This window comes from Heptranchias perlo, chromosome 21 (assembly GCF_035084215.1).
Source record: "Heptranchias perlo isolate sHepPer1 chromosome 21, sHepPer1.hap1, whole genome shotgun sequence".
Lineage (NCBI taxonomy): Eukaryota > Metazoa > Chordata > Chondrichthyes > Hexanchiformes > Hexanchidae > Heptranchias > Heptranchias perlo.
The window spans coordinates 26,216,479-26,240,140 of record NC_090345.1 but is presented as its reverse complement, the minus strand read 5'-3'; the positions used below and the strand labels follow the sequence as shown (position 1 = coordinate 26,240,140).

Sequence of the window (23,662 nt, the reverse complement as noted above, 5' to 3'; positions counted from 1 at the left end):
TTCATATCAAATTTGGAATGAGAGGCTTTACCTTAATAAAGCAACATCATAACAACAGGAGTAGGCCATTCAGCCCCTCTAGGCTGTTCTGCCATTCGAAGAGATCGTGACTGATCTGTATCCTCCATTTCCTCGCCTTGGCTCCATATCTCTTAATACCCATGGCTAGCAAAAATCTATCGATCTCGGATTTAAAATTATTAATTGAGCTAGCATCTACCAGTTCTTGTGGGAAAGTTCCACACTTCTGCCACCCTTTGTGTGACAGAGTCCTAGACTCACCCAACAGCGGAAAAAGTTTCTCTCTACCCTATAAATTCCTTTCAAAATCCTAAAAACCTCAATCAAATCATCCCCTAATCTTCTACATTCCAGGATACAGGCCGAGTTCATGTAATCTCTCCTCATAATTTAATCCTTGGAGCCCTGGTAACATTCTGGTGAATCTGTGTTGCACTCCTTCCAAGGCCAATATACCCGTTCTAAGGTGCGGTGCTCAGAACAGTACACAATACTTCAGATGTGGTCGAACCAGGGCTTCGTGTAGCTGTAGCATATCTTCCTCCCCGTTATATTCTAGCCCTCTAGATACAAAGGCTCAGATTCCATTAGCCTTTTTGATTATTTTTGTACCTGACCACAACATTTTAGTGATCTGTGTAGATGGATCCCTAAATCTCTTTGGACCTCCACTGTTCCTGGCTTTTCACCATTTAAAAAATACTCATCTATCCTTTTTTGGTCCAAAATGGATGATCTCACTCTCACCTGCGTTGAAATCCATCTGCCAAAGTTTTGCCCACTCACTTAATCTATCAATGTCTCTTTGTAATTTTATGTTCCTGTCTACACTACTTACTGCGCCACCAATCTTTGTGTCATCGGAAAACTTGGATATTTGCTATCCAAAGAAAGTAGTTTTACAAGTATTGCTGGAAATTTGGCACAAACCATATTAATAGAAATGTTTAATATTACTTGTGCGCAACATTCTCATTCCACAGTTTTTTCATATAAGATCTTGATAAATGTATTTGCTGTACATGCATACCTCGTAATAATGTGCAAAGGTTTTTTTATGTTAATAAACCCTTATTAAACCCTATTTTAAAAAATGACATTGAATTAATGTTCTTCTAAAATAGAAACATTAAATATTTTGAATTTTAATAAAACTGGTTAGTGTGTGTTGGTGTTGTTGAGTGTCCCAAGTGTTAGCAAGAAACACAACGTTCATTACAAATCACTGCTTCATACCTAAATACGTTCTTCAAAACGTTTGCATTTATTAGTGTTATAAAAGCATATCAGCTTTTTAAATGATATGAAAATTCCACTAACCACCTAATTGTTGCAGCAGAAAGACTATGGAAATAATACAAATGTGCATTTTAAATATATGCTAATTATTGTTCCTCGAGGAACAATCTTAGCCCAAACTTTTTTTAATCTCTAAATTACCTGGTATGAGAACGTCTCTAAACATACATAACAATGTGAAAACATGGTAAACACAAATAAAAACATTATACACCTGAATCTTACATATAGGAACATTTTTCTGCTAAATCATCTGCAGTTCTCTTGATTATTATTCCTTTATATAGCAAGCATTTCCTTGTTTCCTTTGTCCTTGTTTCCTCCCACCACACACACACACACACACACACAAACTACTACAATAAACATTCACTCAACCTAAAAGCCTGAGTGCCACCTTGCGAAGTATTTTCCTGCACATGCATGCTTTCTGCTGATGGGATCCTTCATCTATGTGCAAAATTAATAGAGCTGCTTTGCAACCGAATATGGGCAGTAATTAAAAGAGAAATAAAAGTCACAGAGGTAGCCATCCCTTCCTTTATTACATGGCAAACTCTCCCTTCACCATACAGGCTTTACTGCTGTCCTGTTTCAAAATCTTCTCATTAGTTAAACACATTAGGAGCAGGTCTGATCTGGAGTAAAATATTCAATTTTCAATTATCTTTACTCTTTCCCTCCTTCCCCACATCTTCTAACAAATTAACAAGGCCTCAACAGGCAAAACAAAATGACTTTTTATCATTTTTCCCTTTAACCTATTTTTCAATAGAAGCAATCCTCAGAGCAGCACAGATAAATGGTGTGTTAGTGCTTTCCACCCATATTGCACCATTGTTTATATACATTGGGAGTGATTCTCAACTTCCCGCAGGAGCGTAAAACTGGCATCGTGAGTCGGGTAATTTTCCTTTCAATGAAAAGGAAAATTGAGCAGCTTCTATAATGGGTGCCCAACCCAGTCAGTTTTACGCTGCAGCAGCAAGTTGAAAATTAACCCCATCTACTTCCCCAGTAAAATTAGCACCCGGAGGAAAATATGGCCCATTATATTTATGCTACAATGTAAAATTGCCATGTGTAACAATTTCAATAAGAACCTTTTTTTAAATAACAAATCAAGGCTGTTCAAGCAGTTTCACAAGCTGGGTAAAACCCCTTTCAGACATTCAAGGGACACTCTTATTGAATTACATAAAAAGCCTGTTCTCATTATTGATTAGATAGTTTGCAATATTAAAACTGATATTCATATTTTTCAATTTGCAGATGACACAAAACTTGGAAGTGTAGTAAACAGTGAGGAGGATAGTGATAAACTTCAAGAGGACATAAGACAGGCTGGTGGAATGAGCAGACACATGGCAGATGAAATTTAACACAGAGAAGTGTGAAGTGATACATTTTGGCAGGAAGAACGAAGAGAGGCAATATGAACTAAATGGTACAGTTCTACAGGGGCTGCAGGAACAGAGACACCTGGGTATATATGTGCACAAATCTCTGAAGGTGGCAGGATAGGTTAAGGAAGCGGTTAGACAAAGCATATGGGATCCTGGGCTTTATAAATAGATTGTAAACAATTTTACAACACCAAGTTATAGTCCAGCAATTTTATTTTAAATTCACAAGCTTTCGGAGATTTTCTCCTTCCTCAGGCAAATGTTTCAAGAGCTCCTTGAAACATTTGCCTGAGCTCCTTGAAGCTCTTTTCAAGAGCTTCAAGGAGCTCTTGAAACATTTGCCTGAGGAAGGAGAAAATCTCCGAAAGCTTGTGAATTTAAAATAAAATTGCTGGACTATAACTTGGTGTTGTAAAATTGTTTACAATTGTCAACCCCAGTCCATCACCGGCATCTCCACATCATTTATAAATAGAGGCATAGAGTACAAAAGCAAGGAAGTTATGTTGAACCTTTTTAAAACACTGGTTCGGCTACAACTAGAGTATTGTGTCCAATTCTGGACACCACATTTTAGGAAGGATCTGAAGGTGTTTGAGAGGGTACAGGAAAGATTTACTAGAATGGTTCTAGGGTTGAGGGACTTCAGTTACGTGGATAGACTGGAGAAGCTGGGGTTGCTCTCCTTAGAGCGGTGAGGGTTGAGAGAAAGGTGACATGAGGAGAAACCTTTTTACGCAGCGAGTAGTTATGATCTGGAATGCATTGCCTGAAAGGGTGGTGGAAGCAGATTCAATCGTGGCTTTCGAAAAGGAATTAGATAAATACTTGAAGGGAAAAAAATTTGTAGGGCTACGGGGAAAGAGCGGGGGAATGGGACTAACTGGATTGCTCTTACAAAGAGCCAGCACAGGCTCAATGGGCCAAATGTTCTCCTGTGATGTAGCCATTCTATGTTTCTATGATGCTTTAATTTTTGCTTGTTCAAAGAATTAATTTTAAATGAGCTTTTTATCTATCAATTGTGCTATCAATGGGCTTTAATTCTAAGGGTATTTTTACATTAGATAATATTTCAGCCTGATGATTCCTTCTCAAAACAAGATTTTGTGAATCCCACAAATTCAGACTCCATTTATTTAGAAATTTTTTAGTTTACTGAATTTAAATTTTGTGGAATTGACAAAATTATATTTTTGAAGCCATAAAAAAGAATGTTGCTTCATTGATCTGTGTCATTAAAAAAACAACCTGTTTTTGATGTATATTTCATAGTATCATAGTAGGTACAGCACAGGAGGAGGCCATTCAGCCCATTGTGCCATTGCCTACTCTTTGAAAGAGCTATCCAATTAGTCCCACTCCCCTGCTCTTTCCCCTTAGCCCTGTATATTTATTCCCTTCAAGTATTTGTCCAATTCCCTTTTGAAAGTTACTATTGAATCTGCTTCCACCACCCTTTCAGGCAGTGCATTCCAGATCATTACAACTCGCTGCGTAAAAAAAATGTTTCCTCTTGTCGCCTCTGGCTGTTTTGACGATTACCTTAAATCTTTGTCCTCTGGTTACCGACCCTTCTGCCACTGGAAACAGTTTCTCCTTATTTACTCTGTCAAAACCATTCATGATTTTGAACCCTCTATCAAATCTCCTGGTAACCTTCTCTGTTCTAAGAAGAACAACCCCAGCTTCTCCAACCTCACCTCATAACTGAAGTCCCTCATCCCTGGTACCATGCTAGTAAATCTTTTCTGCACCCTCTCCAAGGCCTTGACATCCTTCCTAAAGTATGATACCCAGAATTGAACAAAATACTCCAGCTGAGGTCTAACCAGTGTTTTATAAAGGTTTAGCATAACTTCCTTGCTTTTGTACTCTATGCCTCTATTAATAAAGCCCAGGATCCCATATGCTTTTTAACAGCCTTCTCAACTTGTCCTGCCACCTTCAAAGATTTGTGTATGTGCACCCCAGGTCTCTCTTTTCCTGCACTCCTTTCCTCATTCTTCCTTTCAAAATGCATCACTTCACACTTCTCTGCGTTAAATTTCATCTGCCATGTGTCTGACCATTTCACCAGTCTGTCTATGTCCTCCTGACATTTGTCACTATCCTCCACATTGTTTACTACTTTTCCGAGTTTCGTGTCATCTGCAAACTTTGAAATTATACCCAAGTCCGGGTCGTTAATATATATCAAAAAGAGCAGTGGTCCTAATACTGACCCCTGGGGAACACCTCTGTATACTTCCCTGCGGTCTGAAAAACAACCGTTCACCACTACTCTCTGCTTTCTGTCCCTTAGCCAATTTTATATCCACACTGCCAGTGTCCCTTTAATCCCATGGGCTTTAATTTTGCTAACAAGTCTATTATGTGGTACTTTATCAAATGCCTTTTGAATGTCTATATACACATCAACCGCACTACCCTCATCAACCCTCTCCTTTACTTCATCAAAGAACTCAATCAAGTTAGTCAAACACAATTTTCCTTTAACCTCCATGCTGACTTTCATCTGTTAGTCCATACTTTTCCAAGTGCCAATTAATTTTGTCCCGGATTATTGTCTCTAAAAGTTTCCTCACCACCTGTAATTGCCGGGTATATCCATCTCCCCTTTTTTGAACAGAGGTGTAACATTTGCAATCCTCCAGTCCTCTGGCACCATCCCCATATCTAAGGAGGTTTGGAAGATTGTGGCCAGAGCCTCTGCAATTTCTACCTTTACTTCCTTTGGTAACCTCGGATGCATCCCATCTGGACCGGGTGACTTTTCTACTTTGAGTACAGCCAATCTTTTAAGTACCTCCCCTTTATCAATTTTTATCCTATCCAATATCGCTTCTACCTCCTCCTTTACTGCTACAATGGCACTATCCTCTTCTCTCGTGAAGACGGATGCGAAGTATTCATTTAGTGCCTCAGCCATTCCCTCTGCCTCCACAAGAACATCTTTTTTGTCCCTAATTGGTTCCACGCTTCTTTTGACTACCCTTCTACTATTTATATGTTTATAAAAGACTTTTGGGTTCTCTTTTATGTTAGCTGCTAATCTATTCTCATACTCTCTCTTTGCCCCTCTTACTCCCTTTTTTAGATCTCGTTGTACTTTCTGTATTCAGCCTGGTTCTCTATTGTATTATGAACCTTACATTCATCATAAGCCTCCTTTTTCTGTTTCATTTTAATCTCTGTATCTTTAGTCATCCAGGAAGCTCTAGCTTTGGATGCCTTTCCTTTCCCCCTCGTAGGGATATGTCTACTCTGTACCTGAACCAACTCTTCCTTGAAGCCCATAGTTCAATGACTGTTTTGCCTATGAATTTTTGATTCCAATCCACCTGGGCAAAATCCCTTTTTAACTCACTGAAATTTGCCCTCCTCCAGTTAAGCATTTTCACATTTGATTGTTCCTTGTCCTTTTCCATAGCTATTCTAAACCTAATGATATTATGATCATTGTTGCCCAAATGTTCCCCCACTGAAACATGCTCCACTTGCCCCACTTCATTCCCCAGAACTCAATCCAGCACTGTTTCCTTCCTGGTTGGGCTCGAAACACAATGTTCCAGAAAGTTCTCTTGAACACATTTCAGGAATTCCTCCCCCTCTTTGCCCTTTATACTGTTCCTGTCCCAGTCTATATTGGGATAATTGAAATCCCCCACCATCACTACTCTATAGTTAAGAACATAACATACCATAACAAATAGGACCGGGAGTAGGCCATACAGTCCCTCGAGCCTGCTCCACCATTCAATAAGATCATGGCTGATCTTCTACCTCAACTCCACTTTCCCGCCTGATCCCCATATCCCTTGATTCCATTAGTGTCCAAAAATCTATCAATCTCAATCTTAAATATACTCAACGACTGAGCATCCACAGCCGTCTGGGGTAGAGAATTCCAAAGATTCACAATTTCTTGCATCGTTCTGTAATTTGCCTGCAAATTTGCTCCTCTATTTCCTTCCCACTATTTGGTGGTCTATAGTATACATCCAGTAGCATATTTGCTCATCTGTTGTTCCTTAATTCTAACTAAATAGATTCTGTCTTTGACCCCTCAACTATATCATCCCTTTCCAGTGCTGTAATAGTTTCTTTGATCAATACTGCCACACCACCACACCACCCCCCAACTCCTTTCTTTCCTTCCCTATCTTTCCTGAATACCTTGTAGCCAGGAATATTAAGTTCTCAATTCTCCCCTTCTTTGAGCGAGGTCTCTGTTATTACCATCATATCATAGTCCCATGTGGCGACTTGAGTCTGCAGCTCACCAACCTTATTTATCGTGCTACATGCATTTTTGCGTATGCAATCCAACCTCATCTTAGACTGCCTCACATTTGCCCCGTGTTTGATCCCTCCTTTTTCTGAACTATTCTTTACTCCAGTGCAATTTGTCCCTCCCAGTCCTCTGTGCATCTTGTTTATCCTCTCTAATATTTCATCCTGGTGCCCATCCCCCTGCCAAATTAGTTTAAACCCCCACAGCACTAGTTAACCTTCCTGCGAGGACATTGGTCCCAGCTTTGTTGAGATGCAACCTCTCCATCTTGAACAGATCCCTCCTGCCCCAGAACTGGTTCCAATGCCCCAGGAATCTGAAGCCCTCCCTCCTGCACCATTGCTCCAGCTGTGCATTAACCTGTCTTATCCTACTATTCCTATACTCACCAGCGCGCGGCACTGGGAGCAATCCAGAGTTCTTTGAGGTCCTGCTTTTTAGCTTCCTCCCTAGCTCCTGAAACTGCAGGACCTCGACCCTTTTCCTTCTTATGTCATTGGTTCCCTCATGGACCACGACTTATGGCTGTTCCCCTTCTCCCCTCAAAATGTTCTGCACCATCTCAGTGATGTCCTTTATTCTGGCACCAGGGAGGCAACACACCATGCGGGACTCATGTTGGCTATTGCAGAAACGCCTGTCTATCCCCCTGACTATTGAATCCCCTATAATAATTGCATTTCTTTTGCCTCCCGTGTAGCCAAGTCTCCTACGGTGCCGTGGATTTGTTCCTGACTGCAGTCCCTCGAGGTGTCAACACCCTCACCGGTATTCAACACTGAATACCGGTTTGTGAGTGCCACACTCCCAGGGGACTCCTGCACTGCTTGCCTGTTCTTCCTAGTCTGTCTGGTGGTCACCCACTCACTCCGCCTGAACTCTCTGTAGCTGCGGGGTGACCAACTCTTGAAACCTGCCATCCATGAAACTCTCAGCTTCCCGTATGCACTGTAGTGACGCCAGACGCCCCTCAAGCTCAGAAACTCTGAGTTCAAGCTCGAGCAGTTGGCAGCACTTCCTGCACATGTGGTTTTCCAGGACACACAAAGTGTTCTGGAGTTCCCACATGGCACAGGATGTGCATGTGATGGGCCCCAGCTGTCCTGCCATGTTAGCTAAGAGTTATTTAAACTGTTTGTTTAGCTTCAAGGCACTTTACTGTTTATCTGACACTAAAACACTAACCACTAAAAAACATTAACCAACTATTAAAAAGCACTATCCAATAAACTAAATACTTACTGACTTACCTTCAGCACTCCCCCTTGTCTTGCAAAGTCACTTTTTAACTTTTTCTTTTATGTGCAATGTAAAAGATTTAGACTAATACTTTGCAACCCTTTGAAGATTACAGATCCTGAAATAAATAGTTAAATTCAGTGTTCCTGTGCTTCCAGCATTGACCTGTGCTCAAAACTTCACACTCACAGTGGGTAACTTTACCCACCAGTAGTGCCTATTAAAAATTTGCTGTGCACTACACATGATTTTCCAACCACTTTAAATTAGATTAGAAAATTATGCACAGTGTGCAGTTGAATTTCAGATATGCATTGCCAGCAGGCAAGGCTCCCCGCCAAGAACACAAAGCCAGAAAATTGCCCACGTTGTGTTCCTGAAGTAGAAAATCAACGGGTGGTACGGGAGGGAAGTCCATGATAAAACAATCACTCATGGGTTCTGGATGGAGCAGGCTGAATGGCCTTTTTTCATTCTTGATTTTCATACGTTCTTATACTTTTTTTGCCATTCTAAATCTATTTTCCTTTCAACCTTGCCCTTACATAGCATTACCTGACAGAGAAGGCAGGAACATAACCTGCTCTCAGCCCGTTGCCTACATTGCTTTGGATCAGACCACTAGGAAATAGATGTACTGGATTAACTTTGTATGATTCAGTTACCAATATTAATTCTCATCCCATTTAGAGGTATCTAGCCTCAGCCTGAGCTACTCTTGATAGCGTGCTTTTATAAGAAATTGCATATATGATCCTCTGTCTTACTACTTTTTGTCACAGCACAATGGAATGTTGTCCAGTGTGCTACCACATTATCATAAATGTACTCCTTAAATAAATGTTTGTGTCTATACACTGCCCAATAGCTAGATAAAGTGAGTTTTGTAAAACATTGTTCTGGTAGTTATGAACTCATGTGACCAATGTCAGTTGTAATTATTGAGAAAGCTTAATTTTGTAACAATCACATTTTCTGAATTGACTAGAATTCCATCCGTTACTATATATTGTTTCTTTTCTCCTCCACTCTTCTGAAGGTGGTCTCTCTTGGAGGGGTGCATGCCATTTGTCCTTTGGTACCTGATCTAATTGCTCATTTTTCATGACTGAACTAGGACGATGATCATTGGCTATTTATCCATGGAGGTCAGCACAGCTGAGTTTGTCCTGTCCTCACCTGATATCCACAGCAATTCCAGCAGAAGTTACTTGATAGCATTCAGGAAAGGGTATCTTGGATGGTTTTTCACTCTCTAGCTAGGGGTATTAATTGGAGCTACCAACTGAGAACAATTAACCAAGCACAGACTAAGAATTGAACCCAGGTCTTTCTGGATATAAGGCAGAGTACCATACCATATGGTGCATTTATCAATCGAGCCATCAGGACAGGAGTTATTTGTTATTAACCCTAAATATAAGATCGGAAACATTGAGGAAGCTACAGTTACTAAGTTAATTGGTTTTACAATTCTTCTGCTTAACATGTATTGCACACAAATTGTCAGCTAAATCTGAAAAATAATGTTTGTTCTTGTTTTAAACATGTTGAGAATTACTTACAAATTATTTTACATGTTAATAGGTTTGCAACAACAATAAAAACTGCCACTGTGACCATGACTGGGCTCCTCCGTATTGTGACAAACCTGGTTTAGGAGGGAGTATAGACAGTGGACCTATGAGGCTTGAAGGTGAGGAATGACTGTGTATTTCTATAATAGCAAATTATCAGTGCATTATGTTCACACACACACACTAATATTAGCTTCTACACAAGTATGTCAGCATTTTTCTTATGCGTATATAACCAAACGTGATTTTAGAAACTAGTCAACGTAGCTTAAATAATGTATGATGTTAGAAATAAGAACCTGCTTTCTATATGATGATGTGCTGACCTGTAATCTCCCTCCCTGTATGGGACACGAACACTGCAGCATAAAGCAAACTCTTTCAACTTGTAGTACATTTTCTATGAGCTCTTTATGAATTGAAAAAAAGTCTGTTACTAAAGTGCAAGGATGTTACTTAAAATATGCTCTAAATACGGTCTCTGGGAATTTCCTTGGTGGAGGGTGGGGGGGTTCCTGATTGGGCATCGTAACTTCAGCGGAAACCCCATTTATGCGGCTGATCCTGAGTTTACTCCAATCTACTGCTGAAGTTCCAGCAGCCGATCGGAAGAAGCCTTGAGGAAATTCGTGGCGGCCAAACTTTAAAAATTTGTTGAATAAATAATCAGTGAATTGATTAACTAGATTAATTGTTAATTAAATTTTTGTAAAATTTGACAGGTTATTTTAAAGGCAATGTTGCGGTCACTACTGAAATTGTATTTATTCATTGTGTTTCAGAAAGCAACAGCCTGTTTGTGGGCATACTAGTTACCATCTTGAGTCTTATCACCGCTGGGCTGATAATGTGTTTCAAACGGAAGACATTGCTTCAGCTTCTCTTCTCACATAAAATGACCACTGTAGAAAAATTAAGGTAAAGTCTTTCTAAAAACAAGGTAAAGTTTTTCTCCAGCATTCGTTATGGAGACTCTTGAAGACGGTTCTTGGTTTGCCTTGTTAATGAGAATGCAGTGTTAGAGCCTGAGGGAGGGAGAAGGGCCTAGCTAACTCCTGGTCCCCTAATTATAGATAGTGGATGCAATCATTACTGATTTTCTTGCCTCCTACCTATTCCCACATTATTACAACCCCTGTCAATTTTAAAAATTCTGTCTCCATCCCTATAAATATGGAAATATGTATAATTCAATATAATATTCATGTGCATACAAAAAATGTAATTAATTGTTGGTATTCATCAAAATAAGGGCTGACAGTGCTGGAGAATAGAAGATGTTCCAATTTGTGTACGATGACAGCACTGAGTACCAATACATCAGATATTACACAAGCAGCACACTGTTAGATTAAACTGAGCCAGAACACCCTTGTTTTTGGCCTCAAAGGATCTTACATGCCTGAGCTCTTCTTGTTAATATGAAACTCATGAATTGAGCCTTTTATTCATTGGCGCTTTGTGTTCCCATGATACTGGATTGAAAGCACAAGCACGTGATCTGAGCTCCATGTGCATTCTTGTGCTCTCAAGCTTTAGCTTTATACCACTCTTGCCCAATCCCACACCCTGCCTCCTGGTGCCGCCCCTGAGTCTGGCCCGTTTACTACCACTATCAGCCCACCAGTCCTGCTATTGGCCTGCTCCCCTGTCCTGCCCAACATCACCACTACTTGCACAGTACGTGCCCATTAGTGTTGCTGTTAGTGCTTTTTGAAAATACAGCTGATTAAATTGCTCATTACTATGAACTTTAATTTATCAAAATGTCAATTATGTGATAAAAACCTAGTTTGTAAATGAGCAAATGATGTTAGTGAAAAAGCTGCTGACAATGGTAGCTGATAAATAATAGTTGATGAATTTGTACTCTCCTATTACAGGAAAGTACTACAAAATGTTTTAAAGATAAACTCATAAAGCAGTTAAAACAAATTGTGGTTTTGTTTGTGAGTTTATATTCTATAAGTGTCTCCAGCCTCCCCTTTCTGTGACTTTGGTTTTACTGGCACGCTCCTAGAACCAGATGTTATTGATATGAAACATATAAAAAGTGGAGAGAAGAGATTTCCCTTTCTCTGTAATGTTTGTTTTTTCATCCATTTTTTTGGGTGGTGGAACCCATTTAGTGTGAAATTATGAGAGATGTGTAACATCATGTAGAAGTATATTCTCGTTCAAAAGAAAACACTACAAATACTGGAAATCTGAAATTTAAAATAGAACAATAGGGCTGTACTCAAAACATTATGCTATATTTTCTCTTTTTAACGTACCATTATGATTTATCAAAATTCTTGCTGCATGTTCCCTCTTATGAAATTCTACTTTACCAACGCGCAGTATAGGGTTCAACAGTCCACCTGGTCCCATAGCTACCAAAGAGAATAGCACTGCAGTAGGGTCACATTACTGTTTCTCTGGACCCTAAATATTAGGCCTTTCAAAAGAGAGACTTTCAATTCAGTAACGTGGACTGGACTTGAAGCCAGATACCAGAGGTGAAAAGACAGAGCAGCAACTCACTGCATGACCTTGCTTCACGCACTTCATTTTCAACTCAACCAAATGAATGGTCTGCCATTTCAAAGCATTTCCACTCCTTGCAAGTATCAGTAAACCATTTGACCCTGTCCTTAGAAATACAGTTGTATGCAGTAGAAAGGAATAGAAAAAAAGATTGGCCTGCTTCCTGGCTTGTGAATCTGATAACAATAAGTTGACACCAACTCCCCAATGATTTGTGGGTGAATGCATTGCATAGCAAAGTAAAGAGGCAGACAGACCAGAAAGGGACTAGTTTGATCCAGTCTGTTCTGAGTTAGCTGATCTCAACCAGGCAGCTGTGGAGATGTTAAGTTGGTCTTGGCATCATCTCCTGTGTTGGAAGGAGGAAAATTAGCCAGGGATCCTGCTATTGATTGCCATCCAGTGACCCCCTTCTGGAATATTCATGAATATAGATGTCAGATAATGATGGGATTGGGCTTGTTTGTGATGCTATCTATGGTCAAATAGTTTGCCAACTAAACTTACTGCCAAGCCACATATAGGAGAAGAATAGTCCCTTGAACAAGATGTCAGAGGGCTATTGGTGTCTATGGAATTGTTGTGCAGCATGAGTCATCACTTTTGGGAGAGAAAATGAGACAAATTTAGGGAAAGAAAGGTCTGGAATAAATTGCATCTGGTAAAGATTTGACCATATGAACATTGTGCTGGAAATTTACTTGTATTGTCTCAGATTTCATATACTGTAATCAAAATTGACACTATAAAATCTGTATAAATTAAATGTACCAAGACCTTTCCTTATTTGTAGGACTGTGGGTCCCACTAGATCTTCAACACCAAGTCAATCCAGCACTGCCTACACAACTCCCATCAAAAGACAAGCCAACATATACAAGGTATGCCATCAGAAAAATTGAGTGTGTTTTCCACTATTAATGTGCAGAGAATTTGTTTCTTGTCAAAAATATGCCCTTTATTAAAGATTTACTCAACAGCTAATTAATAATTATTTAAGAGAAGTTTCATGATACCTAATTAATACGACCTCAAGAAAAGTACTACATGAGAGCTAATTAACATGTTCTGATATATGCTGATGAAGGGGTCCCTGATATTACACTATGCTGGTGTAGGAGTCCCTGATATTACACTGTGATACTGAAGGAGTCCCTGATATTACGCTGTGCTGGTGGAGAGGTCCCTGATATAACACTGTGCTGATGAAGGAGTCCCTGCTATTACACTGTGCTGGTGAAGGGGTCCCTGATATTACACTGTGCTGGTGAAGGGGTCCCTAATATTACACTGTGCTGGTGAGGGGGACCCTGCTATTACACTGTGCTGGTGAAGGGGTCCCTAATATTACACTGTGCTGGTGAGGGGGACCCTGCTATTACACTGTGCTGGTGAAGGGGTCCCTGATATTACACTGTGCTGGTGAAGGGGTCCCTAATATTACACTGTGCTGGTGAAGGGGTCCCTGATATTACACTGTGCTGGTGAAGGGGTCCCTAATATTACACTGTGCTGATGAGGGGGACCCTGCTATTACACTGTGCTGGTGAAGGGGTCCCTGATATTACACTATGCTGGTGAGGGGGACCCTATTATTACACTGTGCTGGTGAAGGGGTCCCTGATATTACACTATGCTGGTGAAGGGGTCCCTAATATTACACTGTGCTGATGAGGGGGACCCTGCTATTACACTGTGCTGGTGAAGGGGTCCCTGATATTACACTATGCTGGTGAGGGGGACCCTATTATTACACTGTGCTGGTGAAGGGGTCCCTGATATTACACTATGCTGGTGAAGGGGTCCCTAATATTACACTGTGCTGGTGAAGGGGCCCTAGATCCCAGACCCTGACACTGCATCCTCTGACCTACATTGGCTCCCGGTCCCCGAACTTCTCAATTTTAAAATTCTCATCCTTGTGTTCAAATCTCTCTATGGCCTCGTCCCTCCCTATCTTTGTAATCTCCTCCTGCCCTACAACCATCCGAGAACCCCTCCAATTCTGGCTTCTTGTCTATCCCCCCTTCCTTCAAATCACCAATGGCCACCGTACCTTCAGCCATCTAGGCTCTAAGCTGTGAAATTACCTCCCTAAACCTCTCCGCCTCTCTATCTCTCTCTCCTCCTTTAAGATGTTCCTTAAAACCTACCTCTTTGACCAAGTGTTTGGTCACCTGTCCTAATGTCTCCTTCTTTGGCTCTGTAATTTTTTGTCTAATTACACTCCTGTGAAATGCCTTGGGACATTTTACTACATTAAAGCCACTATATAAATGCAAGTTGTTGTTCTTGGCAAAAGTTTTATTCTAGTTAATTTTTGTTGTCTATTTATTTCAACAGACAGACAATCTCCAGCCTGCCAGCTCATTTCCACCCCCTAATGTGCGAGATCAAGCTGTTCGAGGGCCACCCCGCTATCAGCCTGTTCACATTAGTAATCCACTGCCGAATTCAGTCAGAAGAGCAAATTTGCACTTTTCTCTGACACCTCAGCGGGTCCTGCCACCACTGAACCACAGCATGGAGTCTAATTCTGGAGTACCAAGCAGACCACTGCCAGCCAACCCTTCCTTCAGAAATCCACAGGTATTGCATGTGTTCTGTGTACTGCTGAGGTCTAAAATGACACCACATGCTGAAAAATTCAAGAGAAGTCTAATCCTTGAAAAGAGCTGTCTCTCAGATGTTTCTGCAACCTTTACTAGTGATTTGGCCTTTTTCACAGTAATTAGCTATACTCTGTGGAATATTCTTATACAAACTATTACAAATGAAACAGAGGAAGTTAAATAGAGGTTGTTGTTTTATTCAGCCTATTAATACTTATGCAGAAAACTCTTAAGAGATACGCAGAGATAAAATAAACTTTGTTATTTTAATTACTCACTATATAATTATTTATCAAAGGCTACTGCTAATTAATTTGTGGAAGCAAAGCCAATTCTTAAACTTCACCAAATATCTAATTACTGCCAGACAAGTCACTATTTCTGTATTGTTTGCCATGAACTTCTCTTCTAAATTAAAAAAACGTCTATGACAATAGTAAATATATGTAAAATACCATTTCCAAGAGCTCTTAGTTGTTTCCAATGAAATAGATTTACCGAGGTGATTTCTCTTGAGATTAAAATGGTGGCTCTCAACATCCGGATTCTCCACCAAACTTCCGCTAAGTTTATGATGGCGGAGCAGGAGAAACCTCAAGGAAATTCATCCCCCCCGCCCGCCCCTCCATAATCTCCTGCTCCTGCCATATTTGTCTTGGAGAGCTCACGTGGACATGCTCTAGCTAGTGTGCTCTTGTTGCTTTAAAATTACAAATCAAAATTTTACATAAATGTTTCTGTTGCAATCTTTAAGCTGTGGGATGGAAAGGTTTGAAGGTAGAGATAAAAGCCCGAAGAAGACAGGAAAATAAAAACCTTCTTTTTGAGAATGTGTTAAGTGATGTTGAAATGTTTAGCAGTCAAAGAGAAGGAAAAGAGTGCAGAGGAGGGCTGCTGAAACTTCTTGTACAGTGACCAGCTGTGGTTCATTTACTCCAGAGGAAATCTGGAATTCAAATTCTATTTAGATTTAAATTGGGCTTTTTACTTTAGAGGTGAACTGGTGTAAGTATGGCTTTTGTTGACCATTTAAGGGGTGGTTTTGCTATTTTAGGGAATTTCAGCAAGTTTCAGGGGGAATTTTACCCCCCCCCCCATGATGGGCTGGACAGTGATGGGGGCGGGGGGGAGGGTAGGTTAAAATTGCAAAAATCTGAAACCCGACCCCAACCCACCGCAAAAGTGCCTACTTCCGGTTTAACTGAGGCAGGTTTGGATGCGGCTGAGTAACAGGCTCTGAATAGGCGGGTCAGTGATTATAATATGTTAATGAGGGTCCTTTCAAGAGATTTTATCAGCGATTTGAAATTAACGCCTCCTGCATGGGTTTCCTCAGCAGTAAAACGGAGGTGAGATTGAGCGGCACTTCATTGGGATGGTTAAAGATCAGGTGTGCCGATATAAATAAAGGCTCAGTGCTCACAGCTGCTTTCTTAATTCTCCCTGGGAGGCGGTTTGGTGAGAGTATTTGTTGTGAGAGACGTATTTGTACAGTTTGGACGTGTTCACACAGAGAACATCAGGATGGGTGGCACCATGGTTGCTTTAGATTGAACTTCGGACGAGGAAAACAATCAGCATCCACAGCAGCAAGGTCGTACTGTGGTGGGAGCTGCAGGTGGTCAACAGAGAGAGGTGGACAACAGAGAGGGGTGGAGTTTGCAGGAGGCAGTACCCACCTAACAGGGTGTACAGTTAGGGGTTCAGCTTTCTTGACCTCTCAGAAGAGCAGTGCTTCCAGAGGCTCAGATTGTCATGTCAGGTGGTTGCAGATATCTGCAGCCTCCTAGAAGAAGAGCTGCTCCCTACTGGTCCTACGCATTACCAGAAGCTGTGAAAGTCACCACCGCCCTCAATATTTTTTGCCTCTGGTTCCTTCCAGGGTGCTACCAGAGATATATTGAGGGTCTCCCAGTCGGCTGCACATAAATGACGGATGGATTGTTTGCCAGGGATGGGAGGTAAATAAACTTCCCCTGCGACGACAATAGCCAGAATGAGCAGGCACCCAGATTTGCGTCTCTGGCTGGCTTCCCACAGGTACAGGACGCCATCAACTGCACACACGTGACATCCGAGCACCACCAGATCAACCAGGAGCATTCATCAACCGCAAGGGATTTCATTCCATCAATGTTCAGGTGGTGTGAAACCACAAGAAAAGGTTCATGTGGGTCTGCGCTAGATTCCCTGGGAGCTGCCATGATGCTTTTAATTGCGGCAGTCCAACATCCCTGACCTTTTCATAACTGGAACCAGCTTTAAGGGATGGCTGCTAGGCGACAAAAGATACCCCCTTCATTCCTGACTGATGACACCTCTGAGGAACCCCACCAATGAACCCCCAAGAGCGCTACAACAACAGCCATATGGCAACCAGATATGTCATCAAGCAAGACATTGTGTACACTTGACAATACAGAGTGAGGTGGCTGGTAGGGGGCAGGTGCACTACAGGATGTAGGTAAATCTGCAACTATATTCACCTGGTTAGGTCATTAAGCCGCTTCCTGCACTGGATCCAGGTAAGGGGCATTATACTCCTGCTGCTGACCTCCTCAGCCACCTCTAACCACACCTTCTTGGTGACAGCAGCAGGTTTCTTCTTCCCATTGCTAGGGAATAGTACCTCTTTCCTGCTCCTTACTGCACCCAGCAGTACTTCAAGTGTGGTGTCGTTGAAATGGGGCACAGCCTTTGAACGTTCTAACTCCATCTGCTAAGTTTTCCGTGTCTTTCCAAATGCTCCCAACTCCTCCAAATTCCATCTTTGAATTGGCCCTTTAAATAGTCGAATTGAGATCGCGTCATGCCCACTCACGTGCATTGGAGACTCAAAACCAGGAAGTAAAATGATAATGAGGTATCCATGTTGAAATCGGATATTCCCACATGCCCAACAGTCTTCCGGGTTTTGTGCCCGCTATTGCGCCCCTCCCCCCTCTCTCCCTCAGAACACGCCTCTGCATTATTATTGAGCCCTTGGTTTCTGAAAGACCCAGGCACCATCTATTTTGAAAACTGCTTCTAAAGCTGCTCCTGACCCACGTGTCTCACACAGTTGGTGTAACCCAAAAATAAAGGGCCCAATATTAGGAGCGAGGCGGGTTGGCAGTGGGGGGGGGTCGACTGGGCGCGTGGGTAACTTGCCCAGTGAATTCCGGGTGCTCCGCATGTGTTCGCAGCCTAATTGAAGTTACTTACGCGTGCTTCCGGGTTTCCCGTTCCAGACCTGCACAGCGGGCGCACTGCGCACCCGCATCACAGGCTGTCAGCAGGAGGAGCCCTATTTAAAGGGGCAGTCCTCCAATGCTCCTCCTGCAGCAAAGAACCAATTTTGGAGTATGGAACAGGCCAGAGGCAAGACTGCTCCAAGGTTCTCTGACTCCTCAGTCCAGGTGCTGCTCGATGGGGTGAGGAGGAGGAGGGAAATTTTTTTTCCATCGGGTGGGAGGAAGTGGCCTCCCTCCGCCACCAAGAAGGCCTGGCTGGAGGTGGCCGAGAAGGTCAGCAGCAGCGGCAATGTGTGCAGAACCTGGATAAAGTGCAGGAAGCACTTTAATGACCTAACCAGGTCAGCCAAAGTGAGTATACTTACGCATTCGCCCACATTCCGTCTTCCACATCACCTCCACCACCACACAACTCCTTCTGCACTGTCACCACAACGCTCTCGCATCACTCCTCACATCCACTCAACCATCATCCTCACCTTGCCTGCACTTACTCACTGCCCCAGTTCCCATTCGAACACTACCACGCAACCCAATCCTCATATAATCTCATGGCTATGTCTCACACGCACCCTCCCATGCATCACCCTCACGGTCACCCCTACCCACACCAATGCATGCAGCGGGTCACTATGCAACCATCACTCAATCACGCCTCTCTATGTTTTGCCTTGATAGGAGAAGAGATGCCAGAATGCCTGGGAGAGGGATGATGGCGAAATGGGACATGGAAGTGGGGACGCCACTCAAAGTGCTTCCACGTCTCACCTGTTGCCCCCCTTTCAACCAGTACTCGCAATGCTGCCCCCTCTCCAGGTAGCCGAGTCTGCCCCTGCACAGGTGCAGGTGGAGCAGTCTTTGGAGGAGCCCTCACGGGCACCGAAACCCAGAGGGCGTCTGCGCAAAGCATCTCATCGGTCAGGGCATGGACAAGAGCAATCTGCCATTACCTCTGCTGAAGCCACAGGGGTAGCACCATGTAGGGGTTCCCATGAACGTACGGCGAAGGTTTTGTGAGCACAAAGGGGATGCACAAGGGTGTAAGACAAAATGTCATGTTTTTGATTTACTTTTGTTTGTTTTGCAAAAAAACATAAAAATTTGTTATCACCACTACTGCCACGTCTTTGCAAATCTTGTCTGGTTTGTGCAATAATGCCCTTTCCTGAGGATCACCATGAAGACCCACACCTGATGCCACCCATTGTGTCACTGCAGAGTGGGTGTAGGTGTATTTGCAGGGCTCTTTTGTGCAGACGACTGAGAGACGCCGGCGATGTCCCCAGTGGTACCCTGGTAGGATGCGGAGGAGAAGTTGTTGAGGGCAGTGGTGACTTTGACAGCGACAGGTAGGAAGATGGTGCTCGGGCCAGCCGGGAGCAGCTCGGCATCAAGGAGACTGCAGATGTCCACGACTACATGTGTCGAGTGACTCTGAGCCTCCGTGTGCACTGCTCCTCAGGGAGGTCCAGGAAGCTGAGCCTCAGTCTGTAGACCCTGTGGCGAGGGTAGTGCCTTCTGCGACGCATCTCTCTCTGCGGTTGCCCTCCCTCCTGCTGTGCAGGTGGATGTGTCACAGCACTGTGTTGTGGGGCTCCACGTGTCAGAGGTGGACGGCGTGGCCGACAAGGCTGGTGATGCTGTTCGTCCTCCGAGGAGGTCACGACTGCAGCTATGGCGGCCCCCATCCAGAAGATGTATGTTTGAGGGGGTCCGCAAGGTAGGTAAATGTGTCTGCACACCGGGGTTGAGGTTGCAAGTTGGTAATTATTTGTGTTAGGAGGAGGGTGGTGGAGGCCAAACTTTGTCCAAAGTGAGAGTGGCCTCCTGCAATGAGTGAGGGTCTCCCCCCTCCTCCCCCCTGTCAAATGGACCTTTGCAGCTGCCACAGATTGGTGGCTGCAACACGTCCATTTCAACTGGGAATGTATCCCCCAGTACGGGAAACACGCTCAGTTGACCTGAAAATCCTATCCCTCCTAAAATATCCTCCAAATCAGGTCTCCTAACGACCTGAAGTATCAAATTAATTGATTTAAGTGGGATCCCGCTGGCTTTAATTGCCGGTGGGAGTCCCGCATGCGGGGGCTGCGCGCACATCTAAGCGCGTCATTGGGGAACCCGGAAGTGGGCGGGCTGGAGCCGGGCTCCGGACCCGCCCCGGGAATCCCCAATTTTTGGAGCCCCCACCCCCGCCACGAACGCACCCGCTCGGACATCTGAAAATCGAGCCCAAAGTTTCAGGATTCACTAAACCAGCTAGGGTTGCAGGCGGCTGCAAGGCACCCGGATATCAAAAGCCACCACTACTGCAACGTAAAAGCAGCTTTATGGGATACATTAGAGCTGATAGAGGTGCTTTATCTACTCAGTGTTAACTTTTACCATGCAGGCTTTTACATAAAATATAAGTTAAAAAAATAATTTGTAGCATCAGTCAGTGACATGATGATGTAATTGCATCATCCCACTGCCTTCTATACACAAATATCATGAAAAGGTCTGGCATGCCATAAGGTCTGTTATCATGGTGATATCAGAATTCTGACTCTAAAGTTCAGAACTCCATTTAAATTTGCATGATAAAATATTTGAATTAAAAGAATATCTAAATACCAAGATGATTTAGGTGGTAGAAAAAGAAAAAAGCTATAAATGCTGGAAATCTGAAATAAAAACAGAAAATGTCAGGCATACACATATCCATCAGCATATGAAAAGAAAAAAGACAGGTTAACATTTATTTCCTTATCTACTCCCGAAATGGTAACCTATCTTTTTTTTTCTTTATCAGGTGCTGATGGACCTCCGTGTATATCTAGTATTTTATAATTTCTTACATGTCACTTGTCCTCTATTAATATTACAGTTGCTGTTATTAGAAAAAAGGGATTTTATTCTATTATGTGTGGGGGAGGGGGAATGGGAGGGTATGTGGTCTTTTATGTGCCATGTCTAGTTTTTTTTCTTTGCCTGACTGAACATGGTAAATCTTTTCCTGTTAAACCAAAGTCGTAAAAGTTTATTATTTACCATAATGAATGAAGCAATTATTGTTATTAAGTATGTTGGCACTTTGTAAATGAACAGCACACACAACATTTTACAGATTGCAAGTAATTTACACTCCCAATTACAGTCATTAGTCAGCAGTGGACTGATTATTATTCTCCATTTGTATTAGTGGCAGGTAACCACATCCGAGCCCAAGAGTGTGATGTATCTGGAACTGTCATTATTTGGCAAATAAAATGACTCCACAGCAAAAAAGCACAAATATGATTTAAATTTTAAAAAATACTAACCCTCTGCAATACTGCAACTAAAAAATTCAATTGGCATATTTAAAGTAAGATGAATATTGCACTATTAATTAATGTAAGCATTTTCACATGAAATGTCATGTAATTGTTCGGCCCCTGCCACAAACTGTGTTCCCCACCCACCGATTCCATCCTCCTTGCTGGCCAGTGTCTTGAGCTGAAGCAGACTGTTCTTAACCTCGGCACCTATTTGACCCTGAACTGAACTTCCGACCCATCACAACGACCGCCCACTTCCACCTCTGTAATATCGGCCATCTCTGCTCCTGCCTCAATCCATCTGCTGCTGAAATCCTCATCCATGCTTTTGTTACTTCCAGACTTGACGAATCCAACGCTCTCCTGGCCGGCCTCCCATCTTTCACTCTCCATAAACTTGAGCTCATCCAAAACTCTGCTGCCCATATCTTAACTCACACCAAGTCCCGTTCACCTATGGTGAATGCTTGCTCACCTGTGCTTGCTGACCTACATTGGCTCCTGGTCCACCAACGCCTCGATTTTAAAATTCTCATCCTTGTGTTCAAATCTCTCCATGGCCTTGCCCCTCTCTATTTCTGTAACCTCCTCCAGCCCTATAACCCTGCGAGAAATCTGCATTTCTTCAACTGTGGCCTCCTGCGGATCTCCCACTTCCTTCGCCCTATCATTGGCGGCCGTGCCTTCAGCCACCTAGGCTCTGGTTTTGGAATTCCCTCCTTAAACCTCTCTGCCTCGCCACCTCTCCCTCCTCCTTTAAGACACTCCTTAACCTCTTTGACCAAGCTTTTAGTCACCTTTAATATCTCCTTCTTTGACCCGGTGCCAATTTTTGCCTGGTTACGCTCCAGTGAAGCGCCTTGCGACATTGTACTATGTTCAAGGCTCTATATAAATATTGTAATTTTAGCACCAAGATATGTAATTAATAAATGGATTATGACATAGTAAGGAATCCTAGCATTTCTGAAACTGGATATTTATGAACAATACAGGCATTTATTTGCTTTTCTATCTGGTTAGCCTGATCTACTCAAATCTCTAGCAACTGGTACTATTTTTTTCTTGTTGGCTGCAGGGGCCTTCGATACATAGTCCTCCCCAGAAACCTCTGCCAGCAAATCCCATAAACCGGCCATCTCAACTGAATGCCTCCTCCATGCAGAACCCTGGGATCCAGATCAAACCTGTCAGGTGAGCTTTTTACACAATTCACCTTCAGAGAAAGCATTGTCTTCAGCTTTTACTTGACAGTGAGTGAAATAAACTCATGAAAAACCAGCTAAACTGATTTACATTTGGTAGTGGAACACAAAAATATCCTGCGTGTTTCTGTACCGTACTAACAAGATTTGTTATACTGTTAATTCTTCCCATGTTCCAAAAAAACAAGGCAGTGCTCATGAACTTGTGTATGACTTCAGAATCCTCATTTGTTTCTACATTCACTGAACCCATCATGGTATTAACATGTTGCTCTGTGGTTTACATGAATCATGGCGGAATGGACTCAGGTACCAGAAGCCAAAATAGGGTATCTGATAAATGTCAGTGGTGTTAGATGTCACCCTCCAGACATTATTGAAATTCTGTTATATAACCATAGGAATTGTAGATCCAAATTGTCTTTTTTTGAATCTGAATCTATGTTGAAGCATTCATTTTTTTAAAGACTACTTTCTCTGTCTTGGTGTGATGTTTATTAGATATTAATTTGGTTGGGGTTTCAAAAGAGTTCTTTTCGCTTCCACCTCCCATCTCCTGGCACTGCAAATCATTCCCCGGCCAAGAGGCTTACAATCATCCGCCAGTATTACGTTTGAGCTTGCTGCTGGGAGGTTCATTAAAGTTGACTTTCTTGTCAATTTTGCATTACTCCCTGTGAGGAAGCATGCAGACTCTGCTTGACACCTGCCTGACACAGCCAAAATTAAGAATTTGTATTGCAGACATGAACCTGTGCCCTACTGCTGCATGGCACAGTACACTGGAACAACAGCATGTTGCTATGTTTTAAAATGTCATTTTTAATTCAAGCTCAATGCCAATGCATTTCAAAGATGAATTAGGAACACTTATTGAAGACCCGGATTGATTAAGACCTTATGGACATTACAATTCAGCAGAAACAAGTGACAAAGAAATTG

General features: G+C 42.5%; 1 protein-coding gene across 1 annotated transcript in view; it reads left to right on the top strand.

The window, feature by feature from the left end:
* adam12 (ADAM metallopeptidase domain 12) overlaps positions 1 to 23,662 on the top strand; it is a 289,205-nt gene that overhangs the window by 253,479 nt on the left and 12,064 nt on the right. Inside the window, 5 exon segments of the mRNA XM_068002357.1 lie at positions 9,850 to 9,958; positions 10,622 to 10,757; positions 13,162 to 13,249; positions 14,712 to 14,957; positions 22,594 to 22,709. Coding sequence (XP_067858458.1) covers positions 9,850 to 9,958; positions 10,622 to 10,757; positions 13,162 to 13,249; positions 14,712 to 14,957; positions 22,594 to 22,709 — 695 coding nt within the window.